The following is a 26,020-nucleotide window of genomic DNA, read 5'->3' on the forward strand; positions in this document are numbered from 1 at the left end:
GTGTGTGTGTGTTCGTGAGAGAGAGAGTGTGTGTGTGTGTGAGTACGTGTGTGTAGACAGTCAGTCACACGAACACACACACCATTCTCTCTCTCTCTCTGTCACACACACACACACACACACACACACACACACACACACACACACACACACACACACACACACACACACACACACACACACACACACACACACACACACACAGCAGCCCAGCACAACTGAACCCAGCGCTGAAAACCGAGCACAACCCAACACCACCCACCCCACCCCAGCACTGCGCAACAACACAACCTAACCAACCACAATGCACACAACCCAACACAGCACAACCCAACACAACACAACCTAACCAGCCACAACGCACACAACCTAACACAGCACAACCCAACACAACCTAACACAACACAACCTAACCAACCACAATGCACACAACCCAACACAGCACAACCCAACACAGCACAACCCAACACAGCACAACCCAACACAACCTAACACAACACAACCTAACCAACCACAATGCACACAACCCAACACAGCACAACCCAACATAACACAGCCTAACACAACACAACCTAACCAACCACAATGCACACAACCCAACACAGCACAATCCAACACAACACAACCTAACACAACACAACCTAAAGAACCACAACGCACACAACCCAACACAGCACAACCCAACACCACCCACCCCACCCCAGCACTGCGCAACAACACAACCTAACCAACCACAATGCCCACAACCCAACACAGCACAACCCAACACAACACAACCCAACACAGCACAACCTAACACAACACAACCTAACACAACACGACTCAACACAACCCAATACAACCCAACACAACACAACCTAACCAACCACAATGCACACAACCCAACACAGCACAACCCAACACAACACAACCTAACCAGCCACAACGCACACAACCCAACACAGCACAACCCAACACAGCACAACCCAACACAACACAACCCAACACAACAGAATCTAACCAACCACAATGCACACAACACAACACATCACAACCCAACACAGCACAAACAACACGACTCAACACAACACAATACAACCCAACACAACACAACCTAACCAACCACAATGCACACAACCCAACACAGCACAACCCAACACAGCACAACCCAACATAACACAACCTAACACAACACAACTCAACACAAAACAATACAACCCAACACAACACAACCTAACCAACCACAATGCACACAACCCAACACAACACAACCTAACACAACACAACCTAACCAACCACAATGCACACAACCCAACACAGCACAACCCAACACAACACAACCTAACACAACACAACTCAACACAACACAATACAACCCAACACAACACAACCTAACCAACCACAATGCACACAACCTAACACAGCACAACCCAACACAACACAACCTAACCAACCACAATGCACACAACCCAACACAGCAGAACCCAACACAGCACAACCCAACGCAGCACAATCCAACGCAGCACAACCCAACGCAGCACAATCCAACGCAGCACAATCCAACACAGCACAACCCAACGCAGCACAATCCAACGCAGCACAACCTAACCAACCACAATGCACACAACCCAACACAGCACAACCCAACACAACACAACCTAACCAACCACAATGCACACAACCCAACACAGCACAACCCAACACAACACAACCTAACACAACACAACCTAACATAACACAACACAACCCAACACAACACAACCTAACCAACCACAATACACACAACCCAACACAACACAACCTAACACCACAACCCAACCCAACCCAACACAACACAACCTAACACAACACAACCTAACCAACCACAATGCACACAACCCAACACAGCACAACCCAACCCAACGCAACACAACACAACCTAACCAACCACAACCTAACAAACCACGATGCACACAACCCAACGCAGCACAACCCAACCTAACTAACGACAATGCACACAACCCAACGCAGCAAACCCAACCCAACACACCCTAACCAACCACAACCAAACCAACCACAATGCACACAACCCAACCCAGCACAGCAATCCAGAACAACCCAACCCAGCACTGACAACCGAACACAACACAACACAACCCAACCCAGCATCTCACAACGGAGCCCTTGAAAATTCCAACCACCTCCGTTAAAAAAAAAAGTTATCTATTTATTCATCAATTCATTTAATATTTCATTTATTCATCTATTTATGTATTTATTGAATCATTTATTGATTGATCCATTAAGTTTGTTCCTCGTGTCGATATTTGTCATAGAAAGTACACCACACGTCATCACACTTGTGTCACACTGACAACCCAACCCAACCCAACCCAACCCTTCAAAATACTAACTGCCTCCTTTATTTATTTTTTTCCCTTGTGCGGACGTTTGTCGCTTTAAGTGCACCATACATGTCGTCACACTGTGTCACAGAAAGCCCTCACCCCTAAACCGCCCCTACTTCGTTCAGCTGATGACAAGCTGTTGAGTCAGTCAGCCTTTGGATTTCGGACTCGACGAGCAAGCAAAACACCCCCCTCTCCTCCTCCCCCCCACCCCCGCCCCCATCCCCACACCACCCCCATCACCACTCTCTCTATCAATCAATACTTCACCCCCCCCACCTCCCCTCCTGCCCCACCCACCCCCATCTCCCTTCAACCCTCTTCCACCCACCCCTTCCTTTCACCTGGTCCCTCCACCCACCCTCACCCCCCCCCCCCCGCCCTGGCCCCCCACCACCTTCCTCCCCACCCACCCACATGACACGTAAATTCTTCGTTCGTTCAGTCCAACCAAGCGTATCTTAACCACCACTCCCCATCAAAGTAGGACACAAAAAACAAAAAAAAGATCTGAGTGACTTCGGCCCCAACGAACCCCCCCCCCCCCCACCGCCCCCACCACCTCCGCCACCCCCCTCACCGTCACCTCCCCATCCCCACCCATCCACCCTTTTTTTTTTTCTTCGTCTTCTTCCTCCTTCAGACGTGTTACTTAGTTGTTGTTTTTTTCGCAGCACACAAGACGGAGAACGTTTATAAATATACCTTCTTTTTTTTTCTTCTTCCGTGGATAAGTCGTTGGGATTGGCTCATTGGTGTCTTGTTCTAAACTGTTCCCCCACCCAAAATGCCTTCATGGCAGATTTTTGTTTTGTTTTGTTATATTGTTTTTGTTGGTTTCTTTCTTTTTTCAGTTTACGCACATGACTGAAAAAAAAAAAAAAATTCACGTTGCATCCCAGTGAGAGTGAATGCATCCTGTTTCGGAGATAGAATGTGTGTGAGTTATTCAAATGAGAGAGAGAAAGGAAGAGGAGGAGGAAGAGAGAGAAAGAAAGAGAGAGACAGAGGGAGGAGGAGGAGGAGAAAGAGAGAGACAGAGAGGGAGGAGGAGAGAGAGAGAGACAGAGACAGAGACAGAGAGGCAGAGAGACAGACAGACAGACAGACAGACATATTCCGTTGAGGGCGCACACACACACACAAACGCGCGATCTTACCATCCTGCTTTCCACCTGTTACAACTGCGTGGTCTGCTTGATCAAAATGAATACTTTCAGAGCCAGTACATCCAGTACAGTGCAGTGCAGTACAGTACAGTGCAGTACAGTACAGTACAGTACAGCACAGTACAGTGCAGTGCGGTGCTGGGCAATACAGTACAGTACAGTACAGGGCAGTACAGTACAGAGCAGTACAGGGCAGTACAGTACAGTGCAGTACAGAGCAGTACAGGGCAGTACAGTACAGTGCAGTACAGTACATTACAGTACAGTGCAGGGCAGGACAGTACAGTACAGTACAGGGCAGGGCAGTACAGTACAGTGCAGTACAGAGCAGTACAGTACAGTACAGTACAGGGCAGGGCAGTACAGTACAGTGCAGTACAGAGCAGTACAGTACAGTACAGAGTAGTACAGTACAGTACAGAGCAGTACAGTGCAGTATATACAGTACAGGGCAGTACAGTACAGGGCAGTACAGTACAGGGCAGTACAGTACAGGGCAGCGCATATAGCAAAGTACAACGAAGTACAATACAGTAAGGGCAGTACAGTGCAATACAGTACAGTACAGTACAATACAGTGTAGTACAATACAGTGCAGTACAGTACAATACAGTACAATACAGAACAGTTAAGTACAGTACAGTACAGTGAAGTACATTACAGTATAGTGAAGTACAGTACAATACAGAACAGTTAAGTACAGTATAGTGAAGTACAGTACAGAACAGTTAAGTACAATACAGTGAAGTACAGTACAGTACAGTGAAGTACAGTACAGTATAGTGAAGTACAGTACAGTATAGTACAGTGAAGTACAGTAAAGTATAGTGAAGTACAGTACAGTACAGAACAGTTAAGTACAGTACAGTGAAGTACAGTACAGTATAGTGAAGTACAGTACAGTACAGAACAGTTAAGTACAGTACAGTGAAGTACAGTACAGTATAGTGAAGTACAGTACAGTGAAGTACAGTATAGTGAAGTACAGTACAGTACAGTACAGTACAGGGTGCAGCACAGGACAGTACAAGGCGGTACAGTACAGGGCAGTGCATACAGTACAATACAGTGAAGTACAGTACAGTACAGTACAATACAGGGCAGGGTGGACTGGAAAAGACCCCACGGCAACACAACTGCTGTGTCCTCCGGCAAAAATTCCGTGGAAGGACTACCACTCTGATAGGTACACAAATACATAACTACATGCATGCACTGAAGGCCTTAGGTTATGCAGCTGGCCAGGCATCTGTGTGTGGCTTAGCGTAGCCTGTATGGGTTTGACCGAACGCAGTGACGCCTCCTCTTGAAGGAACTTGATACTGGGAACTGACTGAGGATCTAAAAAAAAGATAATGACGGAAAAACCGAATGGCTTTATCACAGTGCTTCCAGCAGGATTTCCTGGTCACACAGGCGGCTGAATCGCAGTAATATAATAATAATAATAATAATAATAATAATAATAATAATAATATCCACACTCAAAACACGTTACCGAGTTTTTGTTGTACATATGGGGAACAACAACAACAACAACAGCAACAACAGTTCAAAGCTCCATTACTGGCAAGCAATGAACCGAACCCGGTAAACAACACCACTTCACTCTTCCGGGTCACTAACTTGGTGGGGGGGCGGCTCTTGGAAAACGCGTTCACTTCGTCTCTGCTACTAAGAAGAAACCGCCACCACCACCCCACAACACACACCTCCCCCTCTTCCCCCCACCCCACCACCACCACTCCGATATAACCACTCCCCTCGATCACCCCCTCCCACCCCTTAACAAAAAGGAAGGGGGTAAAAAAAAAAGAAAAAAAAGAAAAAAGAAAAAAAGGAAGTTCTGCCGTACACTTACGGTCAGCTGAACAAGGAAGACATTTTCTAAGAATTGTCAAGAGCGGGGTCTCTTATTAACTTGAAGGCCTACCTGATCCGGTGATTATATGTGGGTAAATATAATCTATATATATTTTATGGGTTTATACACTGCGACTGTACTTGGCCCACGTCCATCAGTGAAACGTGACCGTCACTCTTTTTTTTTTTTTTTAGTGAACAACAATGTTGAAGAGAACCGGTGGCGGCTATAAGAAAGTTCCTTCCACACGAAACTGTCGCCCGGACACAAAATGATTAGAATAGCATTAGTACGAACGAGCCACACAGCGGGGTTGTCGTCGGTCCGCGCATGAAGGCCGTGCACACACACACACACACACACACACACACACACACACGCACGCACACACACACACACACACACACACACACACACACACACACACACACACACACACACACAGAGCGAGAGACAGACAGACAGACACAGAGAGAGAGAGACTCTGACATATTTTAATGTCTATTTATTTGTATTTGTATTTCTTTTTATCACAAAAGATTTCTCTATGTGAAATTCGGGCTGCTCTTCCCAGGGAGAGTGCGTCGCTACACTACAACGCCACCCATTAAAAAAAAAAAAAAAAAAAAAAAAAATCCTGCGTGCAGTTTTGTTTATTTTTCCTATCGAGTGGATTTTTCTACAGAATGTTGCCAGGAACAACACTTTTGTTACCGTGCGCTCTTTCACGTGCGCTAAGTGCATGCTGCACACGGAACCTCGGTTTATCGTCTCATCCGAATGACTAGCGTCCAGACCACCACTCAAGGCCTAGTGGAGGGGGAGAAAATATCGGTGGCTGAGCCGTGATTTGAACCAGCGCGCTCAGATTCTCTCGCTTCCTAAGCGGACGCGTTACCTCCAGGCCATCACTCCACAGTTAAGCCCTGAGGACAAGGGGGTGGGGTGAGGGTGCAGGGGGGCGGGGGGTAGGGGGGGGGGGGCGAGGGGGGATAATTTCATGCAACAATGATATCAGCAGAGCTCAAACAGAGATAGAGAGACAGACAGACAGACAGACAAACAGACAGGGACAGAGACCGAGAGAAAGAGAGAGACAGAGGCAGAAAGAAAGAGAGAGGCAGAGAGTGAGAGAGGAGGCTGGGAACAGGAAGAGAATATCAAGAAAATGTGTGTGTGTGTGTGTGTGTGTGTGTGTGTGTGTGTGTGTGTGTGTGTGTGTGTGCTAGGGAGGGAAAGAATGTACGTGTGACAGGGGAGACAGGGACACAGAGAGAGATAGAGAGAAAGAGAGAGAGAGGGGGGAGTGAGAGAAGAGAGGGAGGGAGGAGAGAATGGAGAGAGAGAGAGAAAGAGAGAGAGAGAAAGAGAGAGAGGGGGGGGTGAGAGAAGAGAGGGAGGGAGGAGAGAATGGAGAGAGAGAGAGAGAGAAAGAGAGAGAGAGAAAGAGAGAGAGAGAGAGAGGGGGGGAGTGAGAGAAGAGAGAGAGAGAGGGGAGTGAGAGAAGAGAGGGAGAGAGGAGAGAATAGAGAGAGAGAGAGAAGAGAGAGAGAGGGGGGAGTGAGAGAAGAGAGGGAGAGAGGAGAGAATGGAGAGAGAGAGAGAGAGAGAAGAGAGAGAAAGAGAGAGAGAGGGGGGAGTGAGAGAAGAGAGAGAGGGAGGAGAGAATGGACAGAGGTAGGGAATGTACAGACACAGGAAAATATGCACAAACACACCTGACAAAACTCTCTGTCTCCATGTCTGTTTACTCTCTTCCTACTCTCTCTCTCTTTGAAACACACGCACACACTGCTCACAGACACACACAGACACACACAGAAACACACACAAACACACACACATACTCACACACATACACGAGCGAACACACACACATTCACACACAAACACAGACACATACCCTCCAACACCCCTTCCCCTCCTCCCACGCACACACACTCACACATATACAAAGACACACACACACACACCATCCCACTCACACACGCGCACACCCACCCACCCACCCAGCCATCCAACCCCCCGGCCCCCTCCACACACACACACACACCTGCACAAGCGACCACACATACATTCACACACACACACACACACACACACACACACAAAAACAAACAAACACAGACGCACACCCTCCAACCCCAGCATCCCTACGATGCGCACACACTCACTCACACACACACACACATACAAACACACACACACGCACCATCCTCATGGCCTGGCTTCGCTAACGAAGATCTAGGAAGGGCGTTGTCCACGTCTGATGCAGGCACGCTCATGGCTGACAAGGCCAATGCGGGAAAAGCAGAGTCGGCCGCAGCGGTTGCAAGGGAAAGTCTGGTCTGGGTTCGCGGCTGCAGCGTCGTGGTTCTTCCTCCTTCTGCGTTTGTCCTAAAGGCTGGCCCTGCGGTTGTTTTCGAAGGAGGAGACAGCTTGGTGGATGGTGCGTCGCCAGGTCTCTCGATCAGCGGCTACTGCGGACCACTGGCAATGGTCAATGTGACAGGCACCGAGAGCTTTCTTCAAGGAGTCTTTGTATCTCTTCTTGGGTGCTCCTCTGTCACGGTGGCCAGTGGACAGTTCGCCATACAGCGCGATCTTGGGCAGGCGGTGGTCCTCCATCCTGGACACGTGCCCTGCCCAACGTAGCTGGGTCTTTAGCAGCACTGCCTCGATGCTGATAGTCTTTGCCTGCTCCAGGACCTCGACATTTGTGATGTAGTCACTCCAGTGGATGCTGAGGATGGTGCGAAGGCAGCGCTGGTGGAAGCGATCAAGCAGTCGTATGTGGTGCCGGTAGGTGACCCAGGTTTCGGAGCCATACAACAGGGTGGGCAGTACAACAGCTCTGTACACGCTGATCTTTGTGTCTTTCTTCAGGTGTTTGTTGTTCCACACTCTCTTGTACAGCCTGCCGAATGCGCTGTTTGCCTTTGCAAGTCTGTTGTCGATCTCCTTGTCGATCTTGGCGTCAGACGAGATGGTGCAGCCTAGGTAGCTGAACTGGTGGACCGACTTCAGCTCTGTCTCACCGATGTTGATGTGAGGAGCGTGGAATTCTTCCTGTGGGGCAGGCTGGTGGAGAACTTCCGTCTTTTTCAGACTGACTTCTAGGCCGAAGAGCTGCGCAGCCTCTGCGAAGCAGGACGTTATACGCTGCAGGGCCGCTTCTGTATGGGCGACGAGGGCAGCATCGTCGGCAAACAGAAGCTCTCTGATGAGTTGCTCCAGTGTCTTGGTGTGGGCCTGTAGCCGCCTCAGGTTGAATAGGCTGCCATCAGTGCGGTATCTGATGAAGATACCGTCGTCGTCGCCAAGATCTTCAGTGGCCTGTTGGAGCATCATGCTGAAGAAGATCGTGAAGAGGGTCGGCGCGAGGACACAACCTTGTTTCACTCCATTTCCAATTGGGAAGGGCTCCGAAAGGTCGTTGCTGTGTCTGACCTGTCCACGCTGTTCCTCATGCAGTTGGATGACCATGCTGAGGAATTTTGGGGGGCATCCTAGACGTTTCATGATCTCCCACAGACCTTTTCTGCTCACGGTGTCGAAAGCTTTCGTGAGATCGACGAATGTCGCATACAGTCCTTTGTTCTGTTCCCGACATTTTTCTTGTAGCTGTCTGAGAACGAAGACCATGTCAGTGGTGCCTCTGTTGGCTCTAAAGCCACACTGACTCTCTGGGAGATGTTCTTCGGCGATAGTAGGCACCAGCCGATTTAGGAGGACTCTGGCGAGGATCTTGCCTGCGATGGAGAGCAGAGTTATCCCCCTGTAGTTGGAGCAGTCCGACTTTTCTCCCTTGTTTTTATACAGGGTGATGATGACTGCGTCACGGAGGTCCTGTGGTAGTTTGCCTTGCTCCCAGCAGCAGACAAAGAGGTTGTGGAGTTTGGAGTGTAGTGCTGGGCCTCCATTCTTCCACGCCTCCGGCGGAATTCCGTCAACCCCTGCTGCCTTGCCACGTTTCAGCTGTTCAATGGCCTTGACAGTCTCTTCTAGGGTTGGTAGCTCGTCCAGTTGTAATTTCACTGGCTGTTGTGGGATGCGGAGAATTGCCGAGTCTTGAACCGTGCGGTTGGCGCTGAAGAGGGCCTGGAAATGTTCCGACCACCTGTTCAGGATCGACGTCTTGTCTGTGAAGAGCGCCTTGCCGTCTGCGCTGCGCAAAGGACTCTGGACCTGGTATGAGGGACCGTACACCGCCTTCAAGGCTTCGTATAAGCCCCGGTAGTCACCAGTGTCTGCACAAAGCTGAGCCCTCTCTGCCAGGTTGGTCCACCACCCATTTTGAATCTCACGAAGCTTGCGCTGGAGGTTGCTGCATATGAGCCGGAAGGTTGCTTTCTTCACCGGACAAGACGGTTGTGCAAGGTGAGCCTGGTGGGCTGATCTCTTCTTCGCCAGCAATTCTTGGATCTCCTGGTTGTTTTCGTCAAACCAGTCCTTGTTCTTTTTCGACGAGAACCCTAGGACTTCTTCAGAGGACTGCAGGATGGCTGATTTCAGCTGTGCCCATAGTGCTTCTGGAGAGGGGTCTGTGGGGCAACTGGGGTCTTCAAGTTTGTCCTGAAGCTTCGCCTGGAATTCAGCTTTCACTTCACCTGACTGAAAGTTGCCGACCTGGAATTTCTTCCTAGGAGCTCCTCCTTTCTTTGGTTTGGGCTTGAAGTGGAGCCTGAGCTTGCTGCGGACGAGGCGGTGGTCAGTATGACACTCCGCGCTGGGCATCACTCGGGTGTGTAGGACGTCTCGTACGTCTCTCTGGCGCATCAGGATGTAATCAATGAGGTGCCAATGTTTGGACCGAGGATGCATCCACGTTGTCTTCAGGCTGTCCTTCTGCTGGAAAATGGTGTTGGTGATGGTAAACTGCTGCTCTGCACAGAACTCGAGAAGAAGGCGCCCATTGTCGTTGCAATTACCAACGCCATGCTTGCCAAGGACTCCTTTCCAGGCTTCTGAATCTTGGCCAACTCTGGCATTGAAGTCGCCAAGGATGATGACCTTGTCGTCAGCAGGGGTGTTCTGAACGAGGTTGCGCAGATCAGTGTAAAACTTGACCTTTTCTGTGGGGTCCGCTTGGAGGGTTGGAGCGTACACGCTGAACAGAGTGGCATGCTGTTTGTTCCGTAGTGGGAGGCGCATGGACATAATTCGGTCTGAGTGTCCTGTTGGCAGGTTTTCAAGCTTGGAGGCAATGGTGCTCCTGACCATAAAGCCTACGCCATAGAGGCGTCTCTCGGTCTCTGGCTTGCCTGACCAGTAGAGGGTGTACCCAGCGCCGTGTTCCTGGAGGCTGCCTTTCCCTGCAAAGCGGACTTCGCTGACGGCAGCAATGTCAATGTTCAGTCTCTGAAGTTCGTGTGCGACTAGAGCGGAACGCCTTTCTGGGTGGTTGCTGTCTGCAGAGTCACGCATGGTTCGGATGTTCCAGCATGCTACCTTTAGTCCTTTTGCACCTAATTGTGAGGCAGGTGCCGGCCTTTTCTTCTCTATTGTTGTTCGACCGCGTTTGGAGATGCCCGTTGACCGCGGCTAGCCAACTGGGGGGTATGGAGATGAGCATTTGTTTGGACCACCTTTTCTAGGCCCCTCTCCGTGTGGAGCAAGCAGTGCTGTCCCTAGAAAAGGCTGCTTGGTCGTTCAGGGTGCTGCCGAGTGATGCTGTCACCTCCGGGTCAACAATCAGGCGACCAATATCCTGAACCGCCTGCATGCAGGATTGGAACTGCGGCTTCCAGTGACATCTTCCACCTGCCGTTTTCGCCCCTTTCCCATCGCTACAGGGCTTGGAATAGTTGGTGGCGCGGACGTGGACGTGTCCTTCAAGCCTGCGCAATGGAATTTTTAGGTGGAGTGCAGTGTGCGCAGTACTGGCCCCACCCTTTACACCCGTGGTTCATCTGCCATAGCCTAGCAAGCTGGGACGGTGACAGTGAGGTCCTCAGGTCGTAGGTTTTATATCAGACTGTCCTTGTCCTAGCCTCTGGCTCAAAAACCTTCCTCGGAGGCACGGGGGCGCGGCTACTGAAAGTCGGGACATGGCCATGGACCCAGGGTCAATGCATGTCGATCACCATCCCACCCACAGGTAAACACCCACCTACCCATCCAACTCCCCAACTCTATCCCACATCGCACACATACACACACATACACACACACGCACACACACACAACACACACACACACACACACACAACACACACACACACACACACACACACAAACACACGCGCACGCGCACGCGCGCACACACACACACACACACACACACACACACAACCTTTTGAAAAATCTCGCTGCAGCGTGCATAATTATATTGCCGCTGACGTCGACAATGTCAGAAACACCCTTTGTCTCTTTAAATAAGAATCCATCCATTCTCAAAGGCATATATATATATATATATGTGTGTGTGTGTGTGTGTGTGTGTGTGTGTGTGTGTGTGTGTGTGTGTGTGTGTGTTATAAACACACACATATACATCTCTCTCTCTCTCTCTCTCTCTCTCTCTCTATATATATATATATATATATATATAGTATATACTAGTATGCCGACTACAAGACCTGAAAGAAACAAAAGAATGGGAGAAAAACCCCAAAAACCTCAACCATCTATTCAACACAGTCATTTCACCCACTCTAGGAAGACATTGTCGGGAATGGCCAGAGGGCAAAACAGATGCGGAAGTGAAGCTACTCATAGAAGAAAACAGTAAAGAAGAGGACATCATCATATACACAGATGGCTCAGTCACCAAAGACCAGTCTGGTTGGGGATTCACTGCGAAACAAAATGGAAAAACAATTTGGGAAGAGAATGCTGCCTACAAAGTCACAACCTCCAGCCTAACGATGGAAGTTGAAGCTGCGACACATGCCCTCCAGTGGCTATCGTCCATCCATACGCCCGGAAACCAACATGCCATGATTCTAACCGACTCAATGAACCTCATACAGAAAATTGAAAACGGAATGGGAAGCCCAGAGTGGCATAAGGCAATGCGCAACTTTCAGATTAAAAAACTCACATGGTCATACTGCCCGGGACATGCAGGTGTTAAGGGAAATGAGCGAGCTGACAGACTTGCTGGTAACGCAACACCAACGAGCGGCCTACATCTAGGAAAATCGGAAATTCTCAGAAAAGTCAAAGAATACCAAAAAGAACAGGTACAAGGCCATCACACCATCGATCGCCTCAAAGAAATAAAAGCAGAGAGAGGGAGCGGCCGAAAGTCTAACATGAAAGGTAGAGCACGATGCTTTGCAAATCAAACAAATATCGGCATCATTTCCAAACCAACATTGCGCAAATTTCTTCAAAACGGAACAGAGTCTCTGTGGGCCTTTCCAAATACAATAGACTGAGCAACACACTAGACGCCACGTTCTTGGCATCAGAGATCTTTTCCCATCCCTCTTGGCAGCCTCTGTGCGTGTGCGGATGTGTGTGTTTGTGTGGATGTGTGGGTCTGTGTTTTTGAGTGCGTTTGTGAATGCGCGAGAGTGTAAGTGTACACAAGTGTCAGGAGAGATCTGTGTACGGATGTGTGTGTGTATATATATATATATATATATATATATATATATATATATATATATTTGTATATATGTGTGGGGGTTGGGGGTGGGAGATATGGGCGTATATGTGTGTGCTTGTACAAGTAAATGTTCATCTCTGTGAGTGTGTGTTTGCGTGCGTGTGTGTGTGTGTGTGTGTGTGTGCCGTGGAAGCTGCGATACGTAGGCTAGAAATGAGTGTGTGGAGGAGGGGGTTGGAGGAGGTGCAAGGTAATGTGTGTGTGTGTGTGTGTGTGTGTGTGTGTTGGAGCTCATGTACGTTTATATGTATTTGACTGTACTTTCATATCTGTGAAACTGCATGTTTGGTGCATTTCTGTTATGCATGTGTGGGTGTATGTGTGAATGTGTGTCGTCATATTTTACATTCATTCGCTTAATTATCACCATTGTTGTCTTATTTATTTATTTATTTATTTTTTATTATTATCATTTTATTAGTATTACTATTATTATTACTACTACCTTTTTCTATATTATAATTATTATTTATTTATTTATTTATTTATTTATTTATGTAAGGTTATCTATTATTTATTCCCCCCCCCCCTTCTCAAGGCCTGACTAAGCGCGTTGGGTTACGCTGCTGGTCAGGCATCTGCTTGGCAGATGTGGTGTAGCGTATATGGTTTGTCCGAGCGCAGTGACGCCTCCTTGAGCAACTGAAACTGAAACTGATATATATATATATATATATATATATAATGAATAACAACAACAACAACAACCAACAACAAACACACAAAATAGGATAGTACACAACAAGGTACGAACATAAATCGAAAATCATACACAAACACAGATACAGCAGTAATTAGGATATATACAAGTGCATATCAATATAAAAACTTGTGCATACTCACACACACACACGCACACACATGCACGAACACACACACCCACACACACTCTCTCTCTCTCTCTCTTACACACACACACAAACACACACACACACACACACACAATTACAAGCGGGGCACACATGTTAACACACACCACACACACAAGCACACACACACTCGCAAAAGCAGTGGGAAGGAGTGGGGGGGCTAGGGAGGGGGTGGTGGGGCACTTATGCTAATTACGGTTGAAAAGCCGGAAGAAAAAAATGCTTGTTCAGCAGAACGTTTCAACAACACTGCATGTGGGTGGGTGGGATCGATTCAAGTACTGCTGTGTCGTGTTGATTGAACGGACTGAACGAACAGTTGCTCTCCCACTTCCAAAATACCCTTCTTTTTTTCTGCTTTCCTCCACCTTCCCTCTCCTCCAGTCAACGTCAACGATTAATATAATAACTTTCTTGAGCGATGATTCACTTCAAGGGTAAACAGCAGTGTACGGGGGTTTAAAAAAAAAAGACGAAGAAGAAGAAGAAGAAGGAAAAAAAAAACAACCGGAAGAAAGAGTAAGGGAGGTAATTAGAACAAGAAAGACTGCTCGAAAGATGTTAGTGAAAGGTATACAACAACAACAAACAAACAAAAAAATCATCTGCCAAACGAAATGGCTCCTATACACCGGTATATATATATATATATATATATATATATATATATATTTGAAAAGGAAATATGATGAGAAAGGCTGACAATACTTTAGGAGAGTTTGAATTATATACTTAATTACCGAATTATATAGTAAGATGGTACTCTGTTGAAGAGTAATAACAAGGACATTTTGATAGAACCTCAAGTGCATATTGTGAAGGGGTAACCAATGTTTTTTATTCTAGTTTTTTTCATAATCAATTTATTTTTCTTCAGTGATTATTTTGGTTATCTTCACAACCATGAGGAGTACTCATTGTCTGTCATAATTTGTAGCTGCTGTTTTTAATTTGTTACTTTCATTTATATATATATATATATATATATATATAAAGGAAGAAAAAAAAGCTCACTAAGACAAGGGCAACTACTCCTTCTATGAGGGTTGTACCGGCAAAGTAGAAGAAGTTAAGTCCCCCGTTGTGGGCCCACCTTTTTTTTTCTTCTTCCCCCCCCCCCCTTTTTTTCCACGTATGAAATTTCTAGCGCAGTTCAGCAGTTTTAACACTGACGACTTCAGGATCGTCATCAGAAACATGTGCACTGAAGTGTGCATGCGATATATGTTTTCCCTTTTCAGTGCATTAAAAAAAAACACTTTTGGATGCCAAACTGCTCTTTTGTTTTCTTTGTGTGGGAGGGAGGTAGGGGTGTGTGTGTGTGTGGGGGGGGGGGGGGGGGGGGGGGGGGGGGGGGCGGGGGGGGGGGGGGGGGGTTGTAGGAGAGTGAGGGGGGAGGACAATTTGATGATGTTTTGTATCTTGTATTCAATTTTTCCTTTTTGATATTTATGTGGGGTTGTGTGTGTGTGTGTGTGTGTGTGTGTGTGTGTGTGTGTGTGTGTTGTTTTGTTTTTGTTTTTAAACACTTAGGGCTTAATGTTAATGATAATAGTAAAACCCACCTCTTCACAAGATAGCCTCCTTCCCCTACCTCTTTCTTGTCTTCATATTTCTTCAGTTTTAGAGTTATGCATGCGTGTGAATGACTAGTGTGAAAGCGCTTAGATTTGTCTCTGCACACGATTTATTTAGCGCTATATAGATATTATTGTTATTATTATTATCATCATTATTATAACAACAACAACAACAACAACAACAACAATAATAATAATAATAATAATAATAATAATAATAATAATAATAATAAGTCCCCAAGTCTACGCCAGTCCGTAAAATAAACTTGCACGAATGATTTCACCACCGCCATGATGGCATTCAAAAGTGGTTCCTGCTGGAGTGACTTCGAAACAATAGATATACTGAAAACTGGCCCTATTTATTTATTCATTTATGTATTTTTTTTTATGAAGATCTGACTCTGTGTACCCTAATTTGTAAATACGGATAACTTTTGCTTCTTTTTTTTTTTCTCTTGCATAGTCTAAGAGCTCTGAAACCATTACACGGCTACTGGTTTTCTTTCAGTTACAGTTGCTCTCTCTCTCTCCACACACACACACACACGCGCGCGCGCGCGCGCACACACACACACACACATATACACGCCCCCCCTCCCACACACACACATGCACACACACACACACACACACACACACACACACACACATGAGGTACATAATTATTGTTCTATGCAGTCTCATGCCGCTTTGGTTTGCTCTCTGTTTCTGTCTCTTTTTCTCTCTCGTTTTTTTTCTTCTATGTATCTCTTTGTCTCTCTCACTCTCTGTCTGTCTCTCCACTATGATGGTACACGTTGTGACCTGCAGGCTCTATGCACAGCATTGCACTGATATACTAAGGGGGAAGGTGGCAGAATGTTTAGGACACTCAGCTGCCAATACAGAGAGTCCGTGAGGGTGTGCGTTCGAACCCGCTCTCGCTCTTTCTTCCAACTGTGACTAGAAAATCAAACTGAGCGTCTAGTCATTCGGACGTGACGATAAACCGAGGTCCCGCGTGCAGCACGCACCTAGCGAACTGGAAAAGAACTCATGTCAACGAGAGTGTTGTCCTCTGGAAAAAAAAAAAATTCTGTAGAAGAAATCCACTCTGATAGTGGATGAGACATGATACAAGTATTCAAGATAATTAATAAAATGGTTGACACTGACCCCTGCACCTTCTTTTCTACTAACAAACTCCATGTTACCAGAAGTTCAAATACTAACCTTTTCACAAAATTTTGCAGAACAAATATTCGTAAGTTTTCTTTTAGCTTTAGAGCAGTTAAAGGATGGAATGCACTGAAAAATTCAACATAAACAGCTAAAACTATTGACCAGTTCAATAATGTTCTAGACAATGACTCTAAATCATGAATAAAACCATTCGATTTTGATGAATGAACATTTAAAAAATTTCATACGCATGTACGCAACCCTAAACTATTTCTATATTAAGAAGGGGCGTTGAAAAGCCAAAAAGGCTTAAAAAAAAAAAAAAAAAAAAGTCCCAAATTCTGTACTTGTACCTGTACCTGATAGGTACACAGAAGTATAAACATGCATTCAGGGCCTGACTAAGCGCGTTGGGTTACGCTGCTGGTCAGGCATCTGCCAAGCAGATGTGGTGTAGCGTACATGAATTTGACTCCTCCTTCAGAAACTGAAACTGAAACTAATGAGCCTACAGTTGTTGTTTTTTCACTGAAACATATTCATCCAGTCACGCTCACTAGGGCAGTGTGTTGCCTTACCTTCTTTCTCCGCTTGGCAATGGATCCGGGCTGGTGAAGCAAAGGTGCTAATGGATGATACACAGAAGGAAGAAGAATTCATTCAGTCTTGCGTTTTGGTGAGTAAGCGGGAAATCATTTTCTCGGAAAGGGAGCAGCTGCTGCTTCTGTATTCATCTCCGATGCAACTGAATTCGAACAAGCTGTAGATCTATATCTGTATCTGAATACACTGTTACCGTGTGTTTCACTTTTTTTTTTTCTTTTTTTTCTTCTTTTTTTATCTCATATTTTTTATCTCATGTATTGCCGCCACCCTCACAGCCATCGCCAGTTTCGTGACTGCATCTGTTTGTTTTGATCTCGACGAAGACCTGATCTTGAACAAAGCCATAGGCATGGTGCTGACAGATCTAGTTCTGACATTCCCACGAAATCCACAGGGACTATGTCATTACCACACCCAGGCCAATCCAGCCGGCTTCAGGTGGTGGAAGATGCCGGCCGGCATTGCGGCAAGGATGAAATCAACTGCAGTGATTCAAAAAGAATTATTAAAAAAAAAAGAAAGAATTAAAAAAAAAAAGAGAGAGAAAAAAAAAGAAGAGACACATGACGTAAAAATCAGCTTGCATAATTTGCTTCATGCGTAAGCTTAGCTGTAAAAAGAAAGGGGGGAAAGTACTTGATACGTAATACTTGATGTTGTTTGAGACCTGTGGTTGCAGGTCAGTTCACCGGTCGGTATGTTGGCCATATCCACGGCTGCTTTCACCTACAAGGTCTACTGATAGCAGTCGGGGATGTACAGCGCTGGGTGGTTGGCCCAATGGGCGTCAAGTCTGTTTTAAACGCGTTCATGCTGGATGCGGACACTACTGACTCTGGTAACCGACACCACTCTTTCGGAAAATAATGAACTCCGGGATCTGTGCTTTACTAGTTTCTTGCTGTGGCCTCTGGTGTTGCATCTGTCATGCAGCTCAAAGTTGGGTCGGCTTGTGTCATAGATGCCAGTGATGTACTTGTAGAGGTCAATCAGGTCTCCCCTGCGTCTGCCGTGTTCCAGGCTTGGCAGCTTGAGGGTTGACAGGCGTTCTGGGTATCAGTGGTTTGTCCTTCAGTTTGCCAAGGAGTTTTGTGGTTCTGCGTTGAACATCTTCTCTCTTGTTGGAGGCTTTTCTGGGATGGCTGCCAGACTGAGTGGCCATACTCCAAGACCGGTCTCACGAGTTGGATGACGGTATGCTCAGTGAGATGGTCAAAGGATCGCCGTATAACGCCCAGGATTCTGTTGGCCTTAGATGTTGCCTGTGACACATGGTCCTTGAAGGTCATTTGGCTGTCCACTACTACCCCAAGATCTTTCGCCGTTCTGTTATCACCCGCCTACTCCACTTCCATATCAAAGAAATATTGCACAGATGGAGTTCTTATATATCCAGAATAATGAACATATACGTGGCGCTTTTACATGTAGTTTACAAAAAGTGTTGACATCTCCACACACCCCGTACACCACTCCCTGCTGTTTTGTGTGTTGTAGGTAAGTGTTGTTCTCTTCTAGAAGATACGCTACACCCTGACACATGTCACTGATGTTCAGTGGACCAGCAGCGATGTCCATGCACAAACTGTTCCCTTTCCACTGGTATATGATTATGTCAGCGGACACAAACAGGAGCCAGTGTGTCAAGCCACACAGCAACGAGATCCACATGGACAAGATGTGAACACTGCCCGCTCTGGTAAGACTTGAAGCTGACAGTCCATCCATTGTAGCTTGCGGTTAGTTTCTGACCGATCGTTGATGTCAGAACTGTCTGATGCGAATGATAAAAGCAGATTTTGGGGCCACGGGCTCAGGCTCATTGGTGTAGAATTGTTCGATAGCCATGCTGATGTTTGTGTGTGTGTGTCTCTGTGTGTGTGTGTGTGTGTGAGAGAGAGAGAGAGAGATCTTCAGTTTAACGTCTATTCACTATAAGTATTATTAGACGGAAAGAAGAGAAGTAGTGGATGAAAGAAAGGGAATGCATGTGAATTTTAGTGCCAGAAAGTGTCCATGTTAACAATGTATGGGAGGAAAAGTATAAATTATTATAAGAAATTAAAGTTAAAGAGGTTGTGGCGTGTAATGAATGAGGTGTCATAGGAAGGAGAATGTGTGGATGCATATCAACAAGTGTTCACTTACAGCAATGTAAATATAAATTGTGTGTGTGTGTGTGTGAAGGCTCCAGGTTTCTGATACAACAACAGAGACTGAAGTGGACGCACTCGATGACACCTTACACGTCCTGCTTCCAGCTGAGTGCATCGGTAAAGAAGATGCCGAGGATTCTGTAAGCATTTACACGCTCCATCTCGGGTTCCCCAACAACAGTGGACTCACACTGACTGTCTATGTTTCTAAGGTCTACTATCGCCCTCTTTGTCTTGCGCGCGCACGTGCACGCACAAACACACACGCGCGCACGCATGCACGCACTCACGCACGCGCGCACACACACACACACACACACCCTCGCATTATCTCAGTAAAAAAGGCAGCTGTGCAATTTCAAATGATTTTAAATATAATATTCAAAACTAGGTATCGTGCTGGAAATTGAGAATTTGGACATCAGTTTGAGGAGTTTGTCTCACCACTGGACATAGTGCCAGCAGCAGAAGAGGTAGAAGATGTCGCTGACTTCGTGGAGGATCTAAAGCGGGCACGATACAGGTTCCACACACGTCTGTTGCACACAAAGGACAGGAAGACCAGAAGCCCTTGTGAAGCAGTGCATAGCTCTGCCACCACCAGCAGCCATTCCTTGTTAATCAGTGAAGCCACTACAGCTAGTGTCCAGGTCCCTCCAGTCACTGTGGCCAGCTTGGCAAAGACCAGGATGTCACGAAACCCTTTAGGGGTCTGAGCCTGGAGATGCTGCACCCTCCTGATGGTGAAAACAGTATAGATGAAGCAGGTCATGTTTGTAAGAACAACTAAGCCCAGAGGCACCATCAAAGCCAATGGAAGAAATGGATGCTGATCGGTGTCAAAGAGACACAGCCTGCCACCATACCCTAAACTGGCACCACCAGACACAGCATAGGAAACGACAATGGTGAGGATCACGATACAGCCAGATATGACAAGAGTGAAAAGGATGTAGCGCACAAAGGTTTTCTTTGTTTCACTCTGATTCAAGGTCAGGCGTGTCTTGGAGATGAAGACACGCAGCATGTGTACGCAGCTGACCCCCATCCACAGCAATGCCATCAGCCACAGCCAGTGGGTTCCCACGCCCACTGAAATACAGACATGCTGGTTACCAGTTTCACGAATCCAGCCAACAAGCAGACTCAAATTAGCTGCTGCCAAAGTTAAACTCAGACCCATGTTGTTCAAACCAGGGAGAGAGCGTAGCTCACTGAACAAACAATAGGTGACAAAGGTGGCAATCAGACACATGGTGGAGATGCTACTGCAGATTTTACTCATAATTTCTCGGGCCCTGGACGGTTCTTGACCATGATAAGTCTGGTTGAAGGAAAAGATCGTCATGTTTTCAGGAAAGATTAATATATAGGTATCAAAGCACATGTCGAGTTCGTCGCCAGTGAGCCACACACCATTGGGATAATCCATGGGATCAAAAGACATAGGTCTGAAGTCTGAGTCCAGATAGAGTGGAAAGTACACTCGCCTTTCTCCATCAGAAATCTTCACTGTAAACTCACCTCTCTGAAAGCTTAGATACTTACATTTCAAACGTTTCGACAGTGGCAGAAAAAGATGTTCAAGACCATGTAAAGGATGTTCGTGTGAAGCCCGGTAAGAAAGTGATTGTTTGTCACCACTGGAACCTGTGTATCCAGGAAAATCAGTCCCATAAAACCCTGATGTCAGATCAAATGCTTGTAGTTTCACAGTCCATCTGCCAATGTGGACAGTCAAGCTTTGAAATAAAATATTCAGTACCTTTGATTCCAGAATGTCCCGTGTCAGTACATCAGAGGCTATGATATCGAGTTCTGCGACAGCAACAAAAAACGAAGCAGCTTTCTGTAAGTTTTCTCCAATTTCCAGTTCCCACCTTTCTGTGTCATAATCTAGAGGTTTACAAGAAACATTTCCTTCAGTCATCAGCTTCTCCATGTGGGAGAGATACATTTCAAGGAAGCAGGTCTCATCCTGGAGAGGCGTCGTCGTGATTGTCCCGTACATGTCAACAATGGCTTCAGTTTTCTTGAATAATCTTTTTTTAACAGCCACACCATAATCACAGTTTTTCTGTCTTCTTAACTCAAAAATGCCTGTCACTGGAAATGATTGCAACGCATTTGATGTGCAGCGATAATTGCGGTTTGATTTGACATCCATCCACAACAAAGTAGGTCTGAACAACACACTGAGGTGGTACCCCAGTCCACGCACCCGGTTCACTGGTGTGACGCACCATGACGTATTTGGTCCAGGAAGTTTCCCGGCAGTGCACTGCAGCTTCTGACATCCTTTCTGTAACAGTGATCAAAGCATTTCTGTGACAGTTATCTGTTAACAAGAGAAACGAAAAAGAAAGCCAAACGAAGCCAAACATAAACAGAGTTGGTGGCACTGAACATTCCAGAACCTTAACCAATCCAAGAAAGCAGAACAGATCTACCTGTAAATGAAGAATTTATGTACATGGACAGCACTGTGAGACACAATGGAGAAGCAGGCAGTGACATTAAGAGCCATCCCAGTGAGTCCAGAATAACCTTCAGAATGCTGAACAGCTTGTTCCCCCAGTACAGCACCAAGACCAAGGTGATAATATACTACAGTTGTATACTTTCCACACTGTGTTATGGCTCAGCATGCTGGAGGATGACTGAGAGTGATCTAACAAAGTTGTTAACGTTCCACACAATAAACCTAAACGTATCCTGCGAATTTTCTAACCCTATACCATCACCAATCAACGTGAACTTGGTCGATCAGCTGCCATGGCGAAATGGTTTGCGTAGCGGACTGACGGCTGGGATGACGTGGATTCGATTCTCAATAGAGGCGGGTGTTTTCAGCCCACGGCCAGCACCTACCCAAAGTTGAGTGCACTATGGGCTTAAATGAGGTGACTGCGACCGCACAGTCGAGTATCATCCATTTTACGGATGCGTCTTGGGTCAAGGTTCCTGACCAACACTGCAAGTATCTGTATTTTTCGGGCCTGGCTAACGCTGGCATATCAATATGAAAGGAAGCGTAGAGTACAGCCCTGTCACTTAGTCTTAAACCTAAAATGGACCGCCATAGAACATCGTCATTTTCCTCATTCGTCATCAATATAAAATAAAATGCCCTGCTCATAGTGACCTCAGTTTCAACCCCAATCCACTTCTGTGCTGGGGCTGAGTTTTGTTAGTGTCTTTGGTGTCAGCAGATTTATGGGGGACTGTCATCAGAGGCACGTGGTTGTGGTCTCCACTCTGGGAGAGACGCTCACTCAGTTGGGCTCAGTGATTAAGCTATTATTTTCTATTCAGACAAAGGTTTACAGAGACAAAATTTATATATACTCTTTGCATTAGAAGGTACAGGGTAAGGATATAATGATGTTCTCAATACTGACAAGTCCACAACAACATAATGTAAGCAAAAAATACATATTTGATAACATATTTCCATGGTGTCATTATATAACTTGTACTAAACATGTAAATAGAGACCATTTTTACACATAAAAAAAAAAGTTCCACAGTTCTGTTAAAAGCATATGCCTGCTTGAGATCTTTTACAAACATTTGTAACGTTGGTTTTATTTTGTTGACTCTACATTTGTATACATGGAATTTGGCCATCTATAAAATATGTGAGAAACATACATCAGTTTATATTATGTTATGTCCAAAAAGCACCGGTACATCATTAAGGCTAAGTCTGTCACAATGTATACACTTTTCTTTTGAATATCTTACAAATTCTGTCCAGAAAGATTGTACGTGGTTACACTCCTTGTCAGTACAGAATTTCGTAGGTGGTGTCTGTAGCACGTTAAATCAGAACAGGCACTACTGAACACAGAAGTGACTCAGCAGCATAACAGGGTCTCCTCTGGTGTGCGGACTCCTGCCGACCTTATTGACAGTTCTCTGTGGACTGTTGACACCGAGACTGCAGCAGACGAACCTGTTTGTGGATGTGTCTGGAAGACTCGGAATGAGTGGCATGTGGGTAATGCCATTAAAACGGTACTGATGATGGGACAAAGGGACAAAAAACAAACAAAAAAGAAAAAAAACTTGGTCAGTGGCATCAAGAGAACATTGAGACCACCATCATGTAAAGGCAGTGGAAATGGACAGGATACATCATGCCGAAATAAAACAAGGTCACATCACCCGGGCAGCCCTTCACCGGACACCAGAACATAGATGCAGGAGAGAAAGGTGACAATCACCTGTGATACCATTCAGAGATAGGCCAGACGCAGACAAGAGTGATCGTTCTTCGTTGCTGCAAACACGCCAGAGCGAGGGAGAGGGGGAGAAAGAGAGAGAGGGAGATGAAAAGAGAGGGTTAGTTACATAAGACAGATAGATAGATAGATAGATAGAGACATACAGGAAAAATGAAGTCATCTGCAAAGAAACTGTGAATGAGAGAAACGGAACTTGGAAGAGAGAGAGAAACAAGGTGTACATACATTCATGCACATACACAAAAAGAAAGGGAGTCTGAGACATACAGTGAAAGAGACAAAAAAAAAAAAAAAGGCAAAGAAAAGGAAAAAACAACAAGGTGCATTAGGAACACCAATTATCACCGTTTGTGGAACAGGTTTCCCTTGATCAGGAAGAGTAAAGCAGTTTCATGCCATTTTGTTTGGTGGCTCATTGCACATGACGCAGAAAATGCTTGCATAAATCCACGTGCCGTCAACAATCACCACCGCTCCTCTGGACCAGTCAGAATCTTGACATGTCTTTCACAAGTGTTTGTGTCCCACTTTCTCTTCAAACTACAAGTGGAAACGGTGTTTGTACTGTGATAATAAGATCTCTGACGGAAGCAGGCGTGGAGGTTTGTATCAGGAAAGAGTGTTCCCAGACTAGGTTGGCAAATGTCCGACAGAAAGACAGCCCGCTGATCATACTGAGTGTCGCTGATGACGTCATACAGGTACCGGTTGTGAAGACACTTTATGGACCATTTGTATGCACGTGAATAGTGGTGGTTACACCAGGCGCAGTAAATATTGGCATACGTGACACGTGTTTCAAGGGAGGTGACGGGAACAAATGTGTCTGGTCTTCTTGGCTTTGTTTTGGACTCGCATAAGGACCGGGTTTCGTTGTGGGGGTAAGCTGCGTCACATGCTGCAACATGGAGAATCCATCTATCGACAGTTCTTGTACACTCAGATCATTCAATGGGAGGTGGCTGCCAGGAATCCTGGCCCACCTGAGGACAGCACGTTCCATGTACATCACAGTGTTCATCACACATGCAAGGAAAACATTGCAAGCAACGATTTTTGGGAACATGATTCAACTTTTGTGTTCCATTGCACCACTCCAAACACACTCTTCCTTGCAGCTGTTCTACAGTGTCCTGGTTCCAAATGACTTTGTTGCCGTCACCTGTATCACCAGAGGTAGAGACAGATTCTGCGGGTAATGACTTCTATGTGTTCAGGGAAGCTGACAGAAGATACATGACTGCATTACAAAAGACAGACAGATAGATAGATAGAGAGATTGATAGATAGATAGAGACGTACAGGATAAATGAAGTCACCTGCAAAGAAACTGTGAATGAGAGAAACGGAACTTGGAAGAGAGAGAGAAACAAGGTGGACATACATTCATGCACATACACAAAAAAAAAGGGAGTCAGACACATACAATGAAAGAGACCAACAACAACAAAAAAAAGTTTGGCAAAGAAAAGGAAAAAACAACAAAAGACTAAGACAGCCCAAATCAAAGTTGGCTCAAGGGAAGAAATCTGAAATGAAGGTGTGCTAACCGTGGGGTGTTTCCATTGGTTTTTTGGACAAGCCTCCATCTTCAATGCTGCTGAACTGTCACTAGGTGCCTCAGGAACACTGACTATTGCCGTTTGTGGAACAGTTCTTCGAGTAAAATAAGCCTGGCAGTTTTGTACCGTTATGTTCTGTGGCTCGTTGCACATTACGCAGAAAACGCTGGTGTAAATCCGCGTGCCATCAACAATCACCATTGCTCCTCTGGACCAGTCAGATTCCTCACATGCCTTTCGCACGTGCTCCTCTGTCTCCCATCTTCTCTTTGAACTACAAGTGGAAACAGTGTCTGTGCTGTAATAATAAGATCTGAGACGGTGGCAGGAGCGCAGTTTTTCATCATCGATGTGTGTTCCCAGACCAGGTTGGCAAATTTCCGGCAGAAAGACAGCCCGCTGATCATACTGCGTGTCGCTGATGACGTCATACAGGTACTGGTTGTGAAGACACTTTATGGACCATTTGTATTCACGTGAATAGTGGTGGTTACACCAGGCGCAGTGAATATTGGCATACGTGACACGTGTTTCAAGGGAGGTGATGGGAACAAATGTGTCTGGTCTTCTTGGCTTTGTTTTGAACTCGCATAAGGACCGGGTTTCGTTGTGGGGGTAAGCTGCGTCACATGCTGCAACACGGAGTATCCATCTTTTGTCAGTTCTTTTACACTCAGAACGTTCAAATGGAGGTGGCTGCCAGGAATCCTGGCCCACCTGAGGACAGCATGTTCCATGTACATCACAATGTTCATCACACGTGCAAGGAAAACATTGCAAGCAACGAGTGTTGGGAACATAGTTCACCTTTCGTGT

The 26,020-nt window shown here is 46.1% G+C and overlaps 1 protein-coding gene across 1 annotated transcript; it reads right to left on the reverse strand.

Annotated features, from left to right (window-relative positions):
• Nucleotides 1-19,813: 19,813 nt before the first annotated feature.
• LOC143289682 (uncharacterized) lies at nucleotides 19,814-25,516 on the reverse strand. The gene is made up of 2 exons (XM_076598730.1): nucleotides 25,193-25,516; nucleotides 19,814-21,694 (listed from the first exon to the last, which is right to left on the reverse strand). Exons 1-2 carry the CDS (start codon nucleotides 25,403-25,405, stop codon nucleotides 19,814-19,816), a joined length of 2,094 nt encoding a protein of 697 aa, XP_076454845.1. The 5' UTR covers nucleotides 25,406-25,516.
• Nucleotides 25,517-26,020: the final 504 nt, after the last annotated feature.

The sequence above is a fragment of the Babylonia areolata genome, chromosome 14 (assembly GCF_041734735.1).
Source record: "Babylonia areolata isolate BAREFJ2019XMU chromosome 14, ASM4173473v1, whole genome shotgun sequence".
Taxonomy (NCBI): Eukaryota; Metazoa; Mollusca; class Gastropoda; order Neogastropoda; family Buccinidae; genus Babylonia; species Babylonia areolata.

Coding starts and splice junctions, on each gene's coding strand:
- LOC143289682 (XM_076598730.1), bottom strand. CDS start 25,405: ATGGTGATTGTTGATGGCACGCGGATTTACACCAGCGTTTTCTGCGTA. Junction 21,695..25,192: donor ACCAATGGAAACACCCCACG/GTTAGCACACCT, acceptor TCACTGTTACAG/AAAGGATGTCAGAAGCTGCA.